Below are 14,663 nucleotides of genomic sequence, written 5' to 3'. Positions count from 1 at the left end.
ATTCTGGAAATGAGAGTTTACTTATAGTGTATGATAGTTATCAAAGTTTGCCCAGGTGATATTTGGAATTTGACTCAGGATCATGAGTTACTCATAACCCAGGACACTTGTGCCACAACTACCCTGAGTCATTTATAGATTTGCTTATAATGAAAATGCAGTTGAGTGGAGAAATTTTTGATTTTCCCCTGCAGAAATCTAGTTGCTTTATCAAATTTCTACACAGTATACCAGAGTAAGAGGGGAAAATATTTTGTTTGTGTAGAAACAACCCCAACAAGATACACAGATAAAAGTGGGTTCTCTAATGTGATCAAATGAGATTTAATAACCATTTTCAGACCATTTTTAAGACTGTTAAGTCTGAACTATATTGTTTTGTGGCATTCTGTTGGCTAATTTGAATTGTCTACTGAAGCTACAAAGAAGCTTTTCAATACTGTGATTATATGATATTAATTACATGATATTGATCTTTCATATATGCTGAGTCTTGCTTTGTATTGTGACTTATTAGCTTTTGCAAATATTTATAAATTAAAATAATGGTTATGCATATTATAAAAGCATAACTTTTCTTGGTTGTAGGTTTCACATTGACTTAAAACTATAAATTCAAATTTTCAATGCCATTAATTTTATTGCACAAAGTCTGAAAGGATTTTGGTCAAATATTTTGTTAATCTGGGTATTTGTCCTTTTCTTCTTGTTTCTTTTTGTGGTATGTTATTACATGATTACAGATTCAAGGTGGTCATACTGTACTGGTGAATGGTACCTTTAATCATTATTTCACAACTCTTTAGGTCCTAATTATATTCTGCCTTTAATATTTGCCTACTATGATTACTACTTCTCCAGTTTTTATTTTAGAAGTGCATATTGAGCCAGGCATGGTGGTACATGCCTTTAATCCCAGCACTTGGGAGGCAGAAGTAGGAGGATCACCATGAGTTTGAGGCCACCATGAGATTACAAATGAATTCCAGGTCAGTGAGACCCTACCTCAAAAAAAAAAGAAGTGCACATTGAGTATTTATGCATTATAATTATGCCTTGTTAAATGATGGTAATTTGTTCCTAAAATCCATGCTGCCAAAAAATTAACTTCAAATATAAAATAAATGTCATTATTTTAATAGCAAGAATTATATTTTGTCACAACACAAGATTTTTAAACAATTCTCAGAGAAAAGCACATCAACATAAATATAAAATCAAAGCTATATAGTCAATTAAAGAAGTAAGCACAGTGTAAATATAAAATATAACATAATAGAGACTTACTGTACTTTCCAATAAGGAAAACTTATTACAAAATTTATCACAAGATGGGTGGTAAAGGAAAGTGCATTCTTATTTCTGTACCTATTTTTTTCAGCTTTGGAGGAACTCTTCGGGGAACTATCTTTCAAAAAGCCCTTGAGAAATGAAGGTATAAACCCACAGACCACCTTTAAAGGAAAATAAAGACTAAGCACATGACTCCTAAATCCACAAGACAGTAATGCCAGTAATAGGCCAAAAAGTCAATAAAGATACATTTACATGTTTCCATTTTGTGTTTATCAAGTAGGCTCTGCCATCTGAATTATTGTTTTAGGAACTTGTCTTTTTTTTTTTTTTTTTTTTTTTTGGTGTTTCGAGGTAGGGTCTCACTCTAGTCCAGGCTGACCTGGAACTCACTATGTGCTCTCAAGGTGGCCTCGAACTCATGGCAATCCACCTACCTCTGCCTCCCAAGTGTTGGGATTAAAGGCGTGCACCACCACGCCTGGCTCTGGAAATTGTCTTCTTAAGATATTCTCTGAACAGAATATCATTCCTTATAAACTTGGGAGCATGTTTTTGCCTAAAGAAAAATACAAAATTGTCACTTCTTAATTATTTAGTGTATAATTCCAAGGAGAATCACAGAACCCTCTGTAAATTAGCAAAAAGCATTAACTGAATGATCATGCCAGGTAGTTTTCAACTTTACTTATAGCTGTTTTTACTTTCATTATGTCTTAGGAGTAGTTCTTCATAAGGAACAGATCACGGGACTTTTAAAATACAAAGTGAGTTAATAATTTATAGCATCATACTGTTAACGGTGTTTATTTTATACTTCCATTTACTAAATTTTTCTTATTTTGCTTGTTTTTTTATTGTTTTTTGTTTGTTTGTTTGTTTTGTTTTTGCTACTTGCCTGCTGTACGGGAGTTTATAAGTCACTTAAAATTCCCTGTTGGTTTTGTAGATACAAGATTTATAACATTTGCTGGGCGTGGTGGTGCACACCTTTAATCCCAGCATTCGGGAGGCAGAGGTAGGAGGATTGCCATGAGTTCAAGGCCACCCTGAGAATCCATAATGAATTCCAGGTCAGCCTGGGCTAGAGTGAGACCCTACCTCAAAAAAAAAAAAAAAAAAAAGATTTATAACATTTGTGGGATGGAGATATGGCTCAGCAGTTAAGGCACTTGCCTACAAAATTTAAAACATTGGTACTTGACTTGAAAAGAGAAGATAACAATTACAATTGCCAATTTTGCAAACAATGCTATAAATCAGATACTTTTCTTTTTTCCCCATGGTATCATTTTATAGTTTTTTTTAAATCCCATTTTGCTTTTATGCTCACAAAAATTCTGTTGCCATTGTTCTATCACAACATGACTCTAACATGTTTAAGATGTGGTCTCTTTCCCCTCTACCTCCTTGGGACTCCATATCCTCAGTATCTTTTTTTTAAGACCTTTCCCTAAAACCTGTCAGTCTTTAACCCTTAAAATTTGATTTCTCTTCCTTTATAGTCTCTTCTCCTGAATTCCTATTAGAAAATTTATACTTCTCCTTGTAGGCCTCATGTATCTAACCCTCCCATGGCATTTCCCCAAATTTCTTTACAGTATTGTTTTGTGTTCTTTTCAACTAATAAATAGAAATTTTACAAATATATGTGTCTCTGTCTACTGCCCCATGATGATGTAGTTGTCACAGATTGTACATGAATATGTAATAACTTCTATCATAAAATGCCACAAATCCTGTTTTCAATGGTTGCATATGTTATAGCCAAAGTAGCATAGATTATTTACTCAGAAATTTAATATTTCAATTGATTTTTCTTTTCAGTTTTTCGAAGTAGGATCTCTCCCTAGCCCAGGCTGTCCTGGAATTAACTATGTAGTCTCAGGGAAGCCTCTAACTCAGCACAAGCCTCCTATCTCTGCCTCCCAGGTGATGGGAGTAAAGGCATGCACCAACATGCCCAGCTTCAATATTTTTTCTTAATTGCTAACTTTCTAGACTTCATTTTTTTTCCTTAAGTTTCTTCTCTATTACTTTCAAATGCAGTCTATTGAAGTTCAGTTCATTTTGTTTTCATTCAAATGTTGTCCTAAGGCTAGAGAGGTGGTTTAATGGTTAAGGTGCTTGCTCATAAAACCAAAGGACCCAGGTTTGATTCTCCAGGCCCCACTTAAGCCAGATGTAGAAGGTGGTACATGTGTCTGGGGTTCATTTTCAGGGACTAGAATGCAATGGGGGCTGGTGCACCTATTCTTTCTCTCTCCCTCCCTCCCTCTCTATCTCTTTATCATTTTTCTGTCTGCTTCTCTCTGTGTGTGTCTCTCTGTCTTGAATAAATAAGTAAAACATGTCCTAGTTTGCCTCAAATTCTAAGACATGTTTTTACTTTCTTTTGCTAGAATAGAATTCTGGGTTAATGATTACTTTGAGCTACTCTCAAGTGGAGAATAACAGGAGCAGAAAGGAACAAGAACAACCCACAGGGGCTGCCACTGCCACCACTGCTCTTCTGAAAGAGAGAAAGGCTGAAGCTTCTGTGCTGGGGGTTGGCTGAGGAAAACAACTCTTCTAGAGGCTCCTGCAACTAGCAGTCTTCTTGCTGCTGTCCTCTGGTCAGAGGAAGAAGACTTTCTGAAGCTTTTGGGATTATGTCCCTATTCAAACCTTTGGATTTCATTCATACCACTCTCAATCCCAGGTTCACAGGGATGACCATCAGGGATCTCACTTACTCCTTTTGATTTCCTACTTAGTTCCGTTCTTCTTCCCTACATTCCAGAACTTTTGTGTCCTTGAAAGTTGCCATGTGCATTTTGTGCAGAATCATACATCCCATAGTGTGGAGTGTGATTTAGTCATCTAACAAACTGTTAAGATGATTTTGTTTTTTTAACTTTTAAAAATACTTTTATTTAACTCCTACCAAATCAGAGAGCCAGATCCTCAGATGCCCCCAACACCTCAGCACTGAAGCAGACCAAAAATGAGCCCAACATGGCTCAGGGAAATTTTGCAGAAGAGGGGGCGGAAAGAATGTCAGAGTCACATGTTGGGTCATGATTTGCAGAGACATTTAGCATACCAATAACTGGGGACTAACTCCACAATGCACGACCCATTTACATCAACAAGGAGGGTCTAATGGGAAGGGGTAGATCATAGATGTGCCTAAACAATGGTACCAAACTGCCTGTATTTGATGAAAAGAAAACTAATAAATCAAATTAAATAAATAAATAAATAAATAACAATGGATCTGCAAAAAAAAAAAAAAAAGAACTTTTAAAAGTACCCATTAGCCTGACACTTTTAGGATAACAAAACTAAACTCTAATGAAGTTAGACTTGTAGAATAACAGTGTTAGATAGGAGAGAAAAAAAAGTTATCTGATCACAATAAAAATTTGCTTTTTTTGGCTTAAAAAATCTGTCAAGATAAAAAAAAAATTAAGTGGGTTTTTGTTTTGTTTTGTTTGCTTTTTTAACAACCCCTTCCTGCCTCAGGTATTCTGTGTTTGCTCTGCTGCAAAATAAACCTTAGAAACTGGAAAAAAAAATACTTTTATTTATTTAATTGAGAGAGACAGACAGAGAAAGCATGGCCTCCAGCCACTATAAGCAACTCCAGATGCATGTGCCACTTTGTACATCTGGCTTTATATGACTACTAGGGAATCAAACCCTGGGAGACAGGTTTTGCTATCTCACTAACCCCTGTTAAGATGATTTTAATATCCCACAAGAGACTGTAAAACTGAACATGAAACAAACGATCATTAATGTTTCAAATGGCTCCATAGTTGTGCATATTTCTCACTTTAACTGCAACAAGACCTATAACTACAAACAAATTTATCCAAAGACTATGCAAGTCATACTGTTGCTAAATGTAGTAGATTATTCCTATGTCAAAAGTAAAATTTAGGGCTGGAGAGATGGCTTAGCAGTTAAACGCTTGCCTGTGAAGCCTAAGGACCCCGGTTCGAGGCTCGGTTCCCCAGGTCCCACGTTAGCCAGATGCACAAGGGGGCGCACACGTCTGGAGTTCGTTTGCAGTGGTTGGAAGCCCTGGCGTGCCCATTCTCTCTCTCTCTCCCTCTATCTGTCTTTCTCTCTGTGTCTGTCGCTCTCAAATAAATAAATAAATAATTTTAAATTTAAAAAAAAGTAAAATTTATGGCTAGAGAAATGGCTTAGCAGTTAAGGTGTTTGCCTGCAAAGCCTAAGGACCCTGGTTTGATTCCCCAGGACTCATGTAAGCCAGATGTACAAGGGGCACAAGCATCTGAAATCTGTTTGCTGTGGATAGAGGCCCTGGTGTGCCCATTCTCTCTTTCTCCCTATCTGCCTTTCTCTCTCTCTCTCTTAAATAAATAAATAAATATTTTTTAAAATTATATAAAAAGTAAAAATTTATAGTAACATAGTTGTATGTAAAAAACAAACTAAAGTGGTTTAAAATAATATGCATATATCTTGTGGTATTAAAGACTTAGCTTGCAAATGTTTATGTATTATGAATCCTGCATACGCAATTTACTTTAATGCATACCACATTCACTCTCATCAAGGCATTCTAATACTTGAGCTAAAGCCCTTGAAAGCGCCTATCATTCTTCCTCTAAGAAAATCTCAATTACATATTAAAAACTGGAATTTGAAATCAAAGCTTCTATAACTTTCTTGCCTTAAAAGATACTTTGTTTTTCCACTTTAAACATAGCCTGCTCTGCACTATAGTGTAATTCAGTATTTAACTAATCTAGTTACTGTTTTTAGATAGAAACTTTTTAAATAAAGTACTTTTTGAAATGAACTGCAATAAGCACAGATTTTTATCTATTATTGTTTTGCTGTGATTCTGTCAGAAAATGATTGAAATGTGAAGGATTTTGCTAAATAAACACAATTTCAATAAGCAATGTTATTGATTCACAAGTTAAAGGTTAAAGAGTTTGTAAAAAGGAAGCTGTGTAAATTACATTATGCAAAACTTAGCTAGCAATTATCTCTCAAGTATTATTACTGTAAAATCCATATGTCATTGGATATATAGAAAAAACTGACCTTCTTGTATATTTATTTTTATCTGAATAATAAAAACCTAAACACAGCTTCCTAACCAAGGGGTGTGTGTGTGTATGTGTGTGTGTATGTACCAGCTTGAAAAGCAACCTTTGCATGTATGTGAAAAACAAAAACCATGGGTGATCAAGGCTATGCATTTGTTTGGTAGCTATGGGCTAGATTTAAACTAAAGTCTTAAGTATCCACCTACTGAGCTTCATAATTTTTGAGGGGAAATTTGGGGGGATAGTGATGTCATATTTAAGTGTTGGAAATGTGCTAAGAATATGTTTGAACAAATCACCTTTTCTTTATTAAAGAGTTTCTTTTGTTTTTAAATTTTTAATTTTATTTACTTGAGAGAGAGATAGAGGCAGAGAGAGAGAAAGAATGGCCTTCAGGCACTGTAAACTGTAAATAAACTCCAGATGCATGCACCACCTTGTGCATCTGGCTTACATGAGTCCTGGGGAATGGAATCTGGATCCTTAACCACTAAGCAATCTCTCCAGCCCAAGTTTAATTATTAATTATTAATTAATTTATTAATCATTAATTATTGTGGTCATAAGTTAATTCAATCAGGAAGACTCTATTTTGCAAGAAGATTTCTGATATCTGTGTTTTCACTTAAAATACAATAGGCTATTATTTGACTCAGGAAATAGTGGGCCTAGAGTGTTTTGACCTTTATTATTATGACCCATGTAAACAAAAATGGTAAATTTCTAATATGTTGGAACTTAGTTGTGAAAACTGAAGCTGTCTCATGTAAAGTGAAATGCTTTAAAATCATCTACAGCATGACATCTAGACACCTGTGGCCTCACAGATGTGGTGTCAGTCTCAGAGCTAGAGCTCTTTCCCACCAATTGATTGTGCAACAAAGTGACTTTTTTCATAACTTAAATTCAAACTATGTCTTTAAATTTACCATAAGCTAGTTTTTGTGAACACATTTTAATGACTATAAACATACAAACATTAAATATCAAAGAACATACACAGCACCTATGAAGAAATCCAGTGGTGGTGTTGTTTTTTCAAGAAAATCCCATGTGTAAGATATAATAAAAGTCAATTAGTTCAATCACATTTTGGACTTGTCAATTCTTACTTTTTCCTAATAGACACTCACTCATAGGTTCATGATTGCACAAAACAGGGAGAAAAATTAGAGAGCTAGCATTTTTGAGCACCTGTTGTTTTTCTCTCTTATTGCAGTTACCTTCTTATTGCTGAGACAAACACCTGAACAAAAGCAGCTAATGGAAAGAAAGGGCTTAATTCAGACTCACAGATTCCAGGCGAATCTTTATCATGGTGGGAAAATCTAGCTCACTTCATCATACATCCATAGGAGAATCTTAAGAATTTAATTTATACTTTCTGATCTGAGTCTTCCCCTGGCTTCATTGTGGCTCAAAACACCTTGCTTTGCCACACTTCCATATGATATATCCTTCTCATAATCATGCACAGGGATAAATTTTAGTATGTATTTGTTTATTTAGCTTCAGTCTAGATTCATCAGAGACACACATGTCCCATTCTTGTATTCTATACTAGTGTTTTCCAGCTTAAAAACTAATTTTGTTTGCTATTCTGGATTTTCAATGATAAGAGAACTTTATACATCTGGATGCTGATAGCATCCAGAGTCATTTTTTTGATGAAATGGCACTGTGGAAAATTTTTACTGCTATACCTAACTGTGTATCATTTAGAGCAATGAGATAACTAGTTGAAATAATAGTTATAATATAATATAATAATAATATAATATATATAATATAATAATAATATAATATAATAATTATATCCCACATGAGAATTAACTATAACAATTGGCTTGTGAAAAAAACATTGTTGTTTAGGTGTGGGTGTGTACTTTACTGCTTCATTATGAGGAGATGACAAAACCCCAATAAATGTAAATTACTCTAGTATCAATGAAGTGCAATCTTCATCAATTAACTTGTTTCATTAATTTGAACCTAAGCTCTGTACTGTATACTGGGAAGTACTGTACAAAACTCCCTTCTCAAGTTGTGGTTGGTTGGCAGAACCCAGCAAACATTCCTGACAGAGATTGTGTGTCTAAACTATTGGATGTACTCATTTCAGTCCAGTGTTTCCTGGAGAAATCTCACCTTAGCTAACCCAGAAAACCATAGGACTGGTGGTTTTGAAGAAGACGAAAAAAATCAATCATGTCAACATCTAACAAAGCACCCAGTGCAGTTCTGGTCCTTGGGAAATTCAGGAACAATTTTCTCTGTGTTGTCTGTGGAAGTGTATATAAACTAATTTTATCATTGCCGTGACAAAAAGGAACTTAAGAAAGGAGGTTTATTTTAGCTCACAGTTTGAGGGCATAGTACATGACAGGGAAATCATAGAGACAGGAACATGAGACAGCTAGTCACATTGCACCCATAGTCAGGAAGCACAGAGAGATGTATGCTGATGCTCAGCTTTCTTTCTCCTTTTTAATCACTATGACACTCCAGCCCATGTGATGCTACTCACATTTAGTATGGGTCTTCCCTACTCAATAAACTTTCTGGAAACACCCTCATAGACACACTCAGAGGTATGATTCAGTGGTGATTCTAAATCTAGTTCAATTGACAATGAAGATTGTCACACAGTGCTTATCTTTTCTCTCTCAATTATATGATAAAATCACTAAAAGAATTTAAAGCAAGAGACACAGCAATGATACTTTAATACCTGTTTGTTTGACCAGGTAGTATACAACCATTCTTAGTCATAGCACTACTATCTTTTAATTTTCACATTAGTACTTATTTAATTTGTCATAAGTCTGCTTAATTTTAAATAGATTATAATAATAAAACAGTTTTAGCAATGACATATGGGTATTATCCAGTTATTTATTTATTTATTTATTACATATAACCCTCTACAGAATAGTGAAGACCTAGACAGATGAGAAAGTCCTTGCTTACTGTTCCCACTCCAATATCAGGGAAATAATGAGGAATCAATGAATTATGTTTAAAAAAAGATAATCCAAGGATATTAAATGCTGTATACATTAAATTTTATTCTGAGTCCAATATGTAAAATATATTGATCATGTTATACTTCAGGGAATAGCAAAACTTGTTTGTCACTTAAACATCAGTGGACTCATGATCAATACATATTTACAAATTTTTTATAGCTTTCATTTTTCCTCTTTGTTAGAGATTTAGAAATGAATAAAATGACAGCATGCGAGTGGTACACCACATCTGCATCAGATACACTTACATGAACATAAATAAAAAATTAAAACCATATTTTTAGTAAATCCACTTATCAAAAAACACATGGCATATATTTTCATGCTTTTAACTTGCGTTTTATGCTCAAAGACTGATTCATATTATTTAAAGATTTCTGTCACACATACATTTTTTTTCATATTTTCTTCCTCTTCATTTTCTATTTAGTTTTTTATTAGATATGTACACAGTGTGTATATAGTCATGTTGGTTCCATTGTTAGCCTCCTCCCTATCCTCTCCCCTCCAAAGGGACCCTCCTCATTTTAGTTTTTGAAGCAGAATTTTGCTGTATAGTTCATATAGGCCAGAAACCCTCTATGTTATCCAGGATAGCCTTCAAGCTGTGAATTTCTTGCTTTAGCCACCCGAGTGTTCGAATGAGATAAGTAATATCCAATTCTGGAAATGATGAGAACTTAGCTATCAGAAAAAATAATCTTGTTCCCAAAGCACATAAATAATAACTTTCCCCTTTTACTAAACTGCCACAAAATATATAACTTTGATCCTCCTGGCTCATACAACTATAACCAGTATGAATATAGTATGTGTGATACTTTTAATGTAAAAATGTTCCCCCATATACTTGTGTGTTTGAATGCTTCATCACTTAAGCTCCAGCTGGCAGAGGTTGTAGGACCTTTAGGAAGTGGAGCCTTTCTGGAGGTACTATACCTGAGGATAGACCTTGAGTGTTACAGCCTAGTCCTGCTTGCCGTCTTAAGCTCCCTGTCTACTTTTCCCTGTGAATATAACAACACGATGACAGCTCTCTGTTCCTGCAATGTTTTACCTACCATAACAGACTTCCCCTATAAACTGTAAGCTGAATATAAGTCTAAAGCTGCTTCCAGTTAATTATTTTATCCCAGCAACAAGAAAATAACTGACTTATTATGCCTCTAAAACCCTTATCCCATGTCTTTTCTTCAATTCTTTTATTTAACAGGAAAAATCATAATGAGATTTCAAAAAAAATAATTTCAAGTTACATGAATTCCTATTTTGTGGCTTATGTATGTGTCCAACCACTTCTTAAAAGTTTATGTTAGAATTGTAATTATCTTGCATGATGCATCCAGAAGAATGACTATTTGTCATTTCTTAACATTTCATACTTTATCCATTCAACAATGCTTTCTTTTCCCACTCTCAGCTTCCCATTGGAAGTTGGCCCTTGTTGACTTGGTTATACTTCTGTGACTAATACTAGGAGACATGGTTTCTTATGCAAACATTCTTGGAAGATAGATATAAAAGTTAATAGTAATAGTAGAAAATTCAGCTCAAGTTTCTCTTCTCTCTTTACTATAAATGGTTTAATAATGCAAAAGCTCTCTTATATAAATGTCTTCTCCTATTTGTGTGAGAATGCCTACTGCGGAAAAATGTTATAATATCAGTACTTTAATTTTGCTATTTGCTGAAGCTCTTTTCAATAAAAGTGGGTTAGAAATGTCTACCCTACCATTATCTAATACATTAAGAACATATTGATCAACCTACATCTCAGAAAGCAGGCTTTTCAGAATCTCAGGAAATTATCCTCAATATCCTCAAGCATCAAAGTCACCACTTTCACACTTTAACAAGTTAGTTTTATCCATGTGCTTTACTCGAGCTTAAGCCCCATTTGCCTGCTGGCAGTTCCGGATGTTCTTGGAGCATGGTCATCAGTCAGTTAGATCTGTCCAGTGGACTTCATTTTAAGACTTAAATTCGGGAAGAAAGATGTCAAATTCTGAATGTAATCTATATTCTTAGGATTATTGCCCACATCATCATTGAATCCAGTAGAACTTTAGATTCAATATATTTTGAGGCTACTTTAAAATCTCTTGTGATGAGACATCGATAATGGTTAAATGTGGCATAAAACTGAAGCATGATGATACTCAAGATTTATATGTTAGGCAACAATGTTCACAACTGAGCTGGAGAGATAGATCAGTAGTTAAGGCACCATCCTGCAAAGCCTAAAGACCCAGGTTCTATTGCCCAGTACCCACATAAAGCCAGATTCACAAAATGGCACATGCGTCTGGAGTTCATTTGCAGTGGCTGGAGGACCTGACACATTCTTTCATTCACTCTATCTCCTTAAAAATAAATAAATAGGGCTAGAGAGATGGCTTAGCAGTTACAGCGCTTGCCTGTAAAGCCTAAGGATTCATGTTTGATTCTTTAGGTCCCACATAAGCCAGATGCACAAGATTGCATAAGTGTCTGGAGTTCAATTGTAGTGGCTAGAGGCCCTGGTGCACCAATTCTTTTTTTCTCTTTCCTTTTTTCTCTTTCTTTCCCTCCCTCTCTCTCTTGCTTATAAAAATAAATTAAATATTTTTTTAAAAAAAGAATGTTCACAACTAAATTTTAACCTGAGGAATTAAGTCATCTTTCCAGACTTAAATTAGAGAAAAGGTTTCTTAAAAGAGTGGAGGAGACTTCACACAAAGTTTACAGTTACGTAGTATGTTGTCATACCAACTCAAAAATAAAATTAAAAATTAGTCTTGGTTCAAAAACCAAGCAAACATTTTATTTAATTTTTTGCTTATTTTTATTTATTTATTTGAAAGTGACAGAGAAAGAGGCAAATATATATATAGAGAGAATGGGCACACCAGGGCCTCCGGCCACTGCAAACAAACTCCAGATGCATGCAGCCCCTTGTGTATCTGGCTAATGTGGGTCCTGGGGAATCAAGCCTCAAACAGGGGTCCTTAGGCTTCAAAGGCAAGTGCTTAACCACTAAGCCATCTCTCCAGCCCCAAGGAAAGCTTTTTAATTGCCCCAATCTCATTTCATTGTATCCAGAAGATAAGCATTATCAGCAAAAATGGCTTGTGTTTCATCTTAAGACATATTATATAAGAATAATAATGTGTACTTTTACATGTAGTTATAACCATTTGTAATGTCAATTATACTTAAATAATATATAGCATATTTATATAGTAGATGTTAGAGCTCAATACAAAAAACATAAAAAAGTGGGGAGCAAGGCATGGTGTCACACGCCTTTAATCCCAGCACTCAGGGTCCAGAGGTAGGAGGATCACCATGAGTTCGAGGCCATCCTGAGACTACTTAGCTAATTCCAGTCAGCCTGGGCCAGAGTGAGACCCTACCTAGAAAAACCAAAAAGTAAAAAATAAAAAGTACGGAGCAATGTAGTTATCCCTGCCTATCCATGTGTACCTTTGCCTCTCTCTCTCTTGTATCAAATAGAGTTACAGGAAGGCTATAGGCATGGGTCTGATTCCTAAACATTTGAAATCTCAACTAAGAGTTTCAATATATCAAATATGGAATATGTAAATATATAAATTTTCAAACATTAAATGTATTTTAAAAGTTCTTCAATAAATATTTCTCATTGAAGTCAGTTTACAACCTTGATGTTTTGCATTATATCTTGGTTATTTTCTTTCCTCAGATAAGTCTCAATAGCAGTATTATCCTATATGACTCGACTATTACTAGTCTCAGTATTTTATATATCTATGAATGTACTTATTGATTACATTTAGTATAAAAAACATAAATCTAATGGATTACTGAGGTTCATAAATAATAAAATCTAACAGTCTGACAAGGTCTTAAAGTTTTCAGAATTCTTGATGCCTGAAATTGGCACCAAGGCCCAGAAAAACCTCTTCAAAGGATTCATAAGGTATTTAAAGAAAATTTCCATTTTCTTTATAAAATCATATTCATTTGGGTTTTCTAACAGCAAACGAGTCCTTTATCATACGTAGCCACTGTACTGTTGACTAGGAGAAGAGAAGCTTAGCTTGCCAATTTTTCTGCAATTGACTAACTCTGGTATGGGTTATAGTGTCACCAAAAAAAAGCGAACTCACCAAGAGAAAGCCAACGAAGCAGATTTCTCTTCCATGGCTCTCTCTGGGAAGTACAGAATGTCTTAGCAGCTTTTTTTGTAGTGCACATTTATGACGAGAGTATTCAGACTGCAGTTATAAAGAAAGCATGAGCAGCCTCCTACACCACACCGCAGCAATGTCTTTCAGCTTTGAAAAAAGAAAGCAGAAACCAAGCAAGCTGTCTACATCCCTAAGCAAAATCTCTTCCCTCTCCAAACTGTGCAAAACCAGCTTCTCTTGCAAACCTGCAGGCTGCAAAACAGAGCACAGCCACTCTACAGTGGAGTTTCAGGCCTGTCATTAGTGGTTTCTGTCACCCTCTGTTGCTCTTCCTGCATGAATGAAATATACAGATGGAATTTCACAGAGCTATCAATGAGGAAGGTCAAGGCACACAGTACAACCAGTACATCAGAGATCCCAGACACAGGTACTTACATCAAATGCCTCCAGATGCAGCCTCTGAAAATATCTAGCCCATTTCTTTTATGACACTGTTGCTTCCATCCTCTGTGGAAATTAACATAAAATAATTGTCACCCGGTACGTGCTGGACAGACCTGCAGAGGGTCAGATTAAAGTGAGCTTGCGGTGCACAGATCTGCGTGATTGAGCGTCAGTACCTTCTTGCCAGCCAGAAAGGGTCCCTGGGAGCATGCCCAACGCTTTCTCTTGTGTAACTGCAAAGGCAGCTCAGAGGGACTGAGCTCCTGCCTATGGGCGGCTGGGCGGTCCTAGTGCCTGCTCCAGGTTAGCAGGCTGGGTAACTCCAGAGGTTTTTAGGGATGCCATGTGGTTAAACATCAAGGGAGTCGGGTTTATTCATAGGAAAATGATGAATAGTTTGCTTCTGCTGTTAAAAACAAAACAAAATAATTATTGATGAGGTCTGTTGAAAAAAGTATACTGGTGACAATAGTAAAAGCAAAGGGTTCTCAGAAAGAAAACTCATTTGTATACCATACATACTGAAATCTATTTTATGGTAACTTTTTACCCATATTTAAATTATAAAGGTAAAAAAGTATAATAAAGTAGAGAATTTTTTTAGTCTGTTACTCTTTTAAAAAAAATTTGCAAGGTCCTAAAACTTCATGTGTCTCCTATTCTGTGAA

At 35.3% G+C, this 14,663-nt stretch overlaps 1 protein-coding gene across 1 annotated transcript in view; it reads right to left on the bottom strand.

The window, feature by feature from the left end:
* Rab27b (RAB27B, member RAS oncogene family) overlaps nucleotides 1–14,233 on the bottom strand; it is a 184,935-nt gene extending 170,702 nt beyond the window's left edge. The window contains exons 1-2 of the mRNA XM_045134600.1: nucleotides 14,172–14,233; nucleotides 13,987–14,058 (exon numbers count right to left, since the gene is read on the bottom strand). Of these exons, the coding sequence (XP_044990535.1) occupies nucleotides 13,987–13,988 (2 nt within the window). The 5' untranslated portion in view covers nucleotides 13,989–14,058; nucleotides 14,172–14,233. The remainder of the gene's footprint in view (nucleotides 1–13,986; nucleotides 14,059–14,171) is intronic.
* Between the last annotated feature and the right edge of the window lie 430 nt (nucleotides 14,234–14,663).

This window comes from Jaculus jaculus, chromosome 15, assembly GCF_020740685.1.
Source record: "Jaculus jaculus isolate mJacJac1 chromosome 15, mJacJac1.mat.Y.cur, whole genome shotgun sequence".
Classification (NCBI taxonomy): Eukaryota; Metazoa; Chordata; class Mammalia; order Rodentia; family Dipodidae; genus Jaculus; species Jaculus jaculus.
This window is presented reverse-complemented; position numbering and strand designations above follow the sequence as displayed.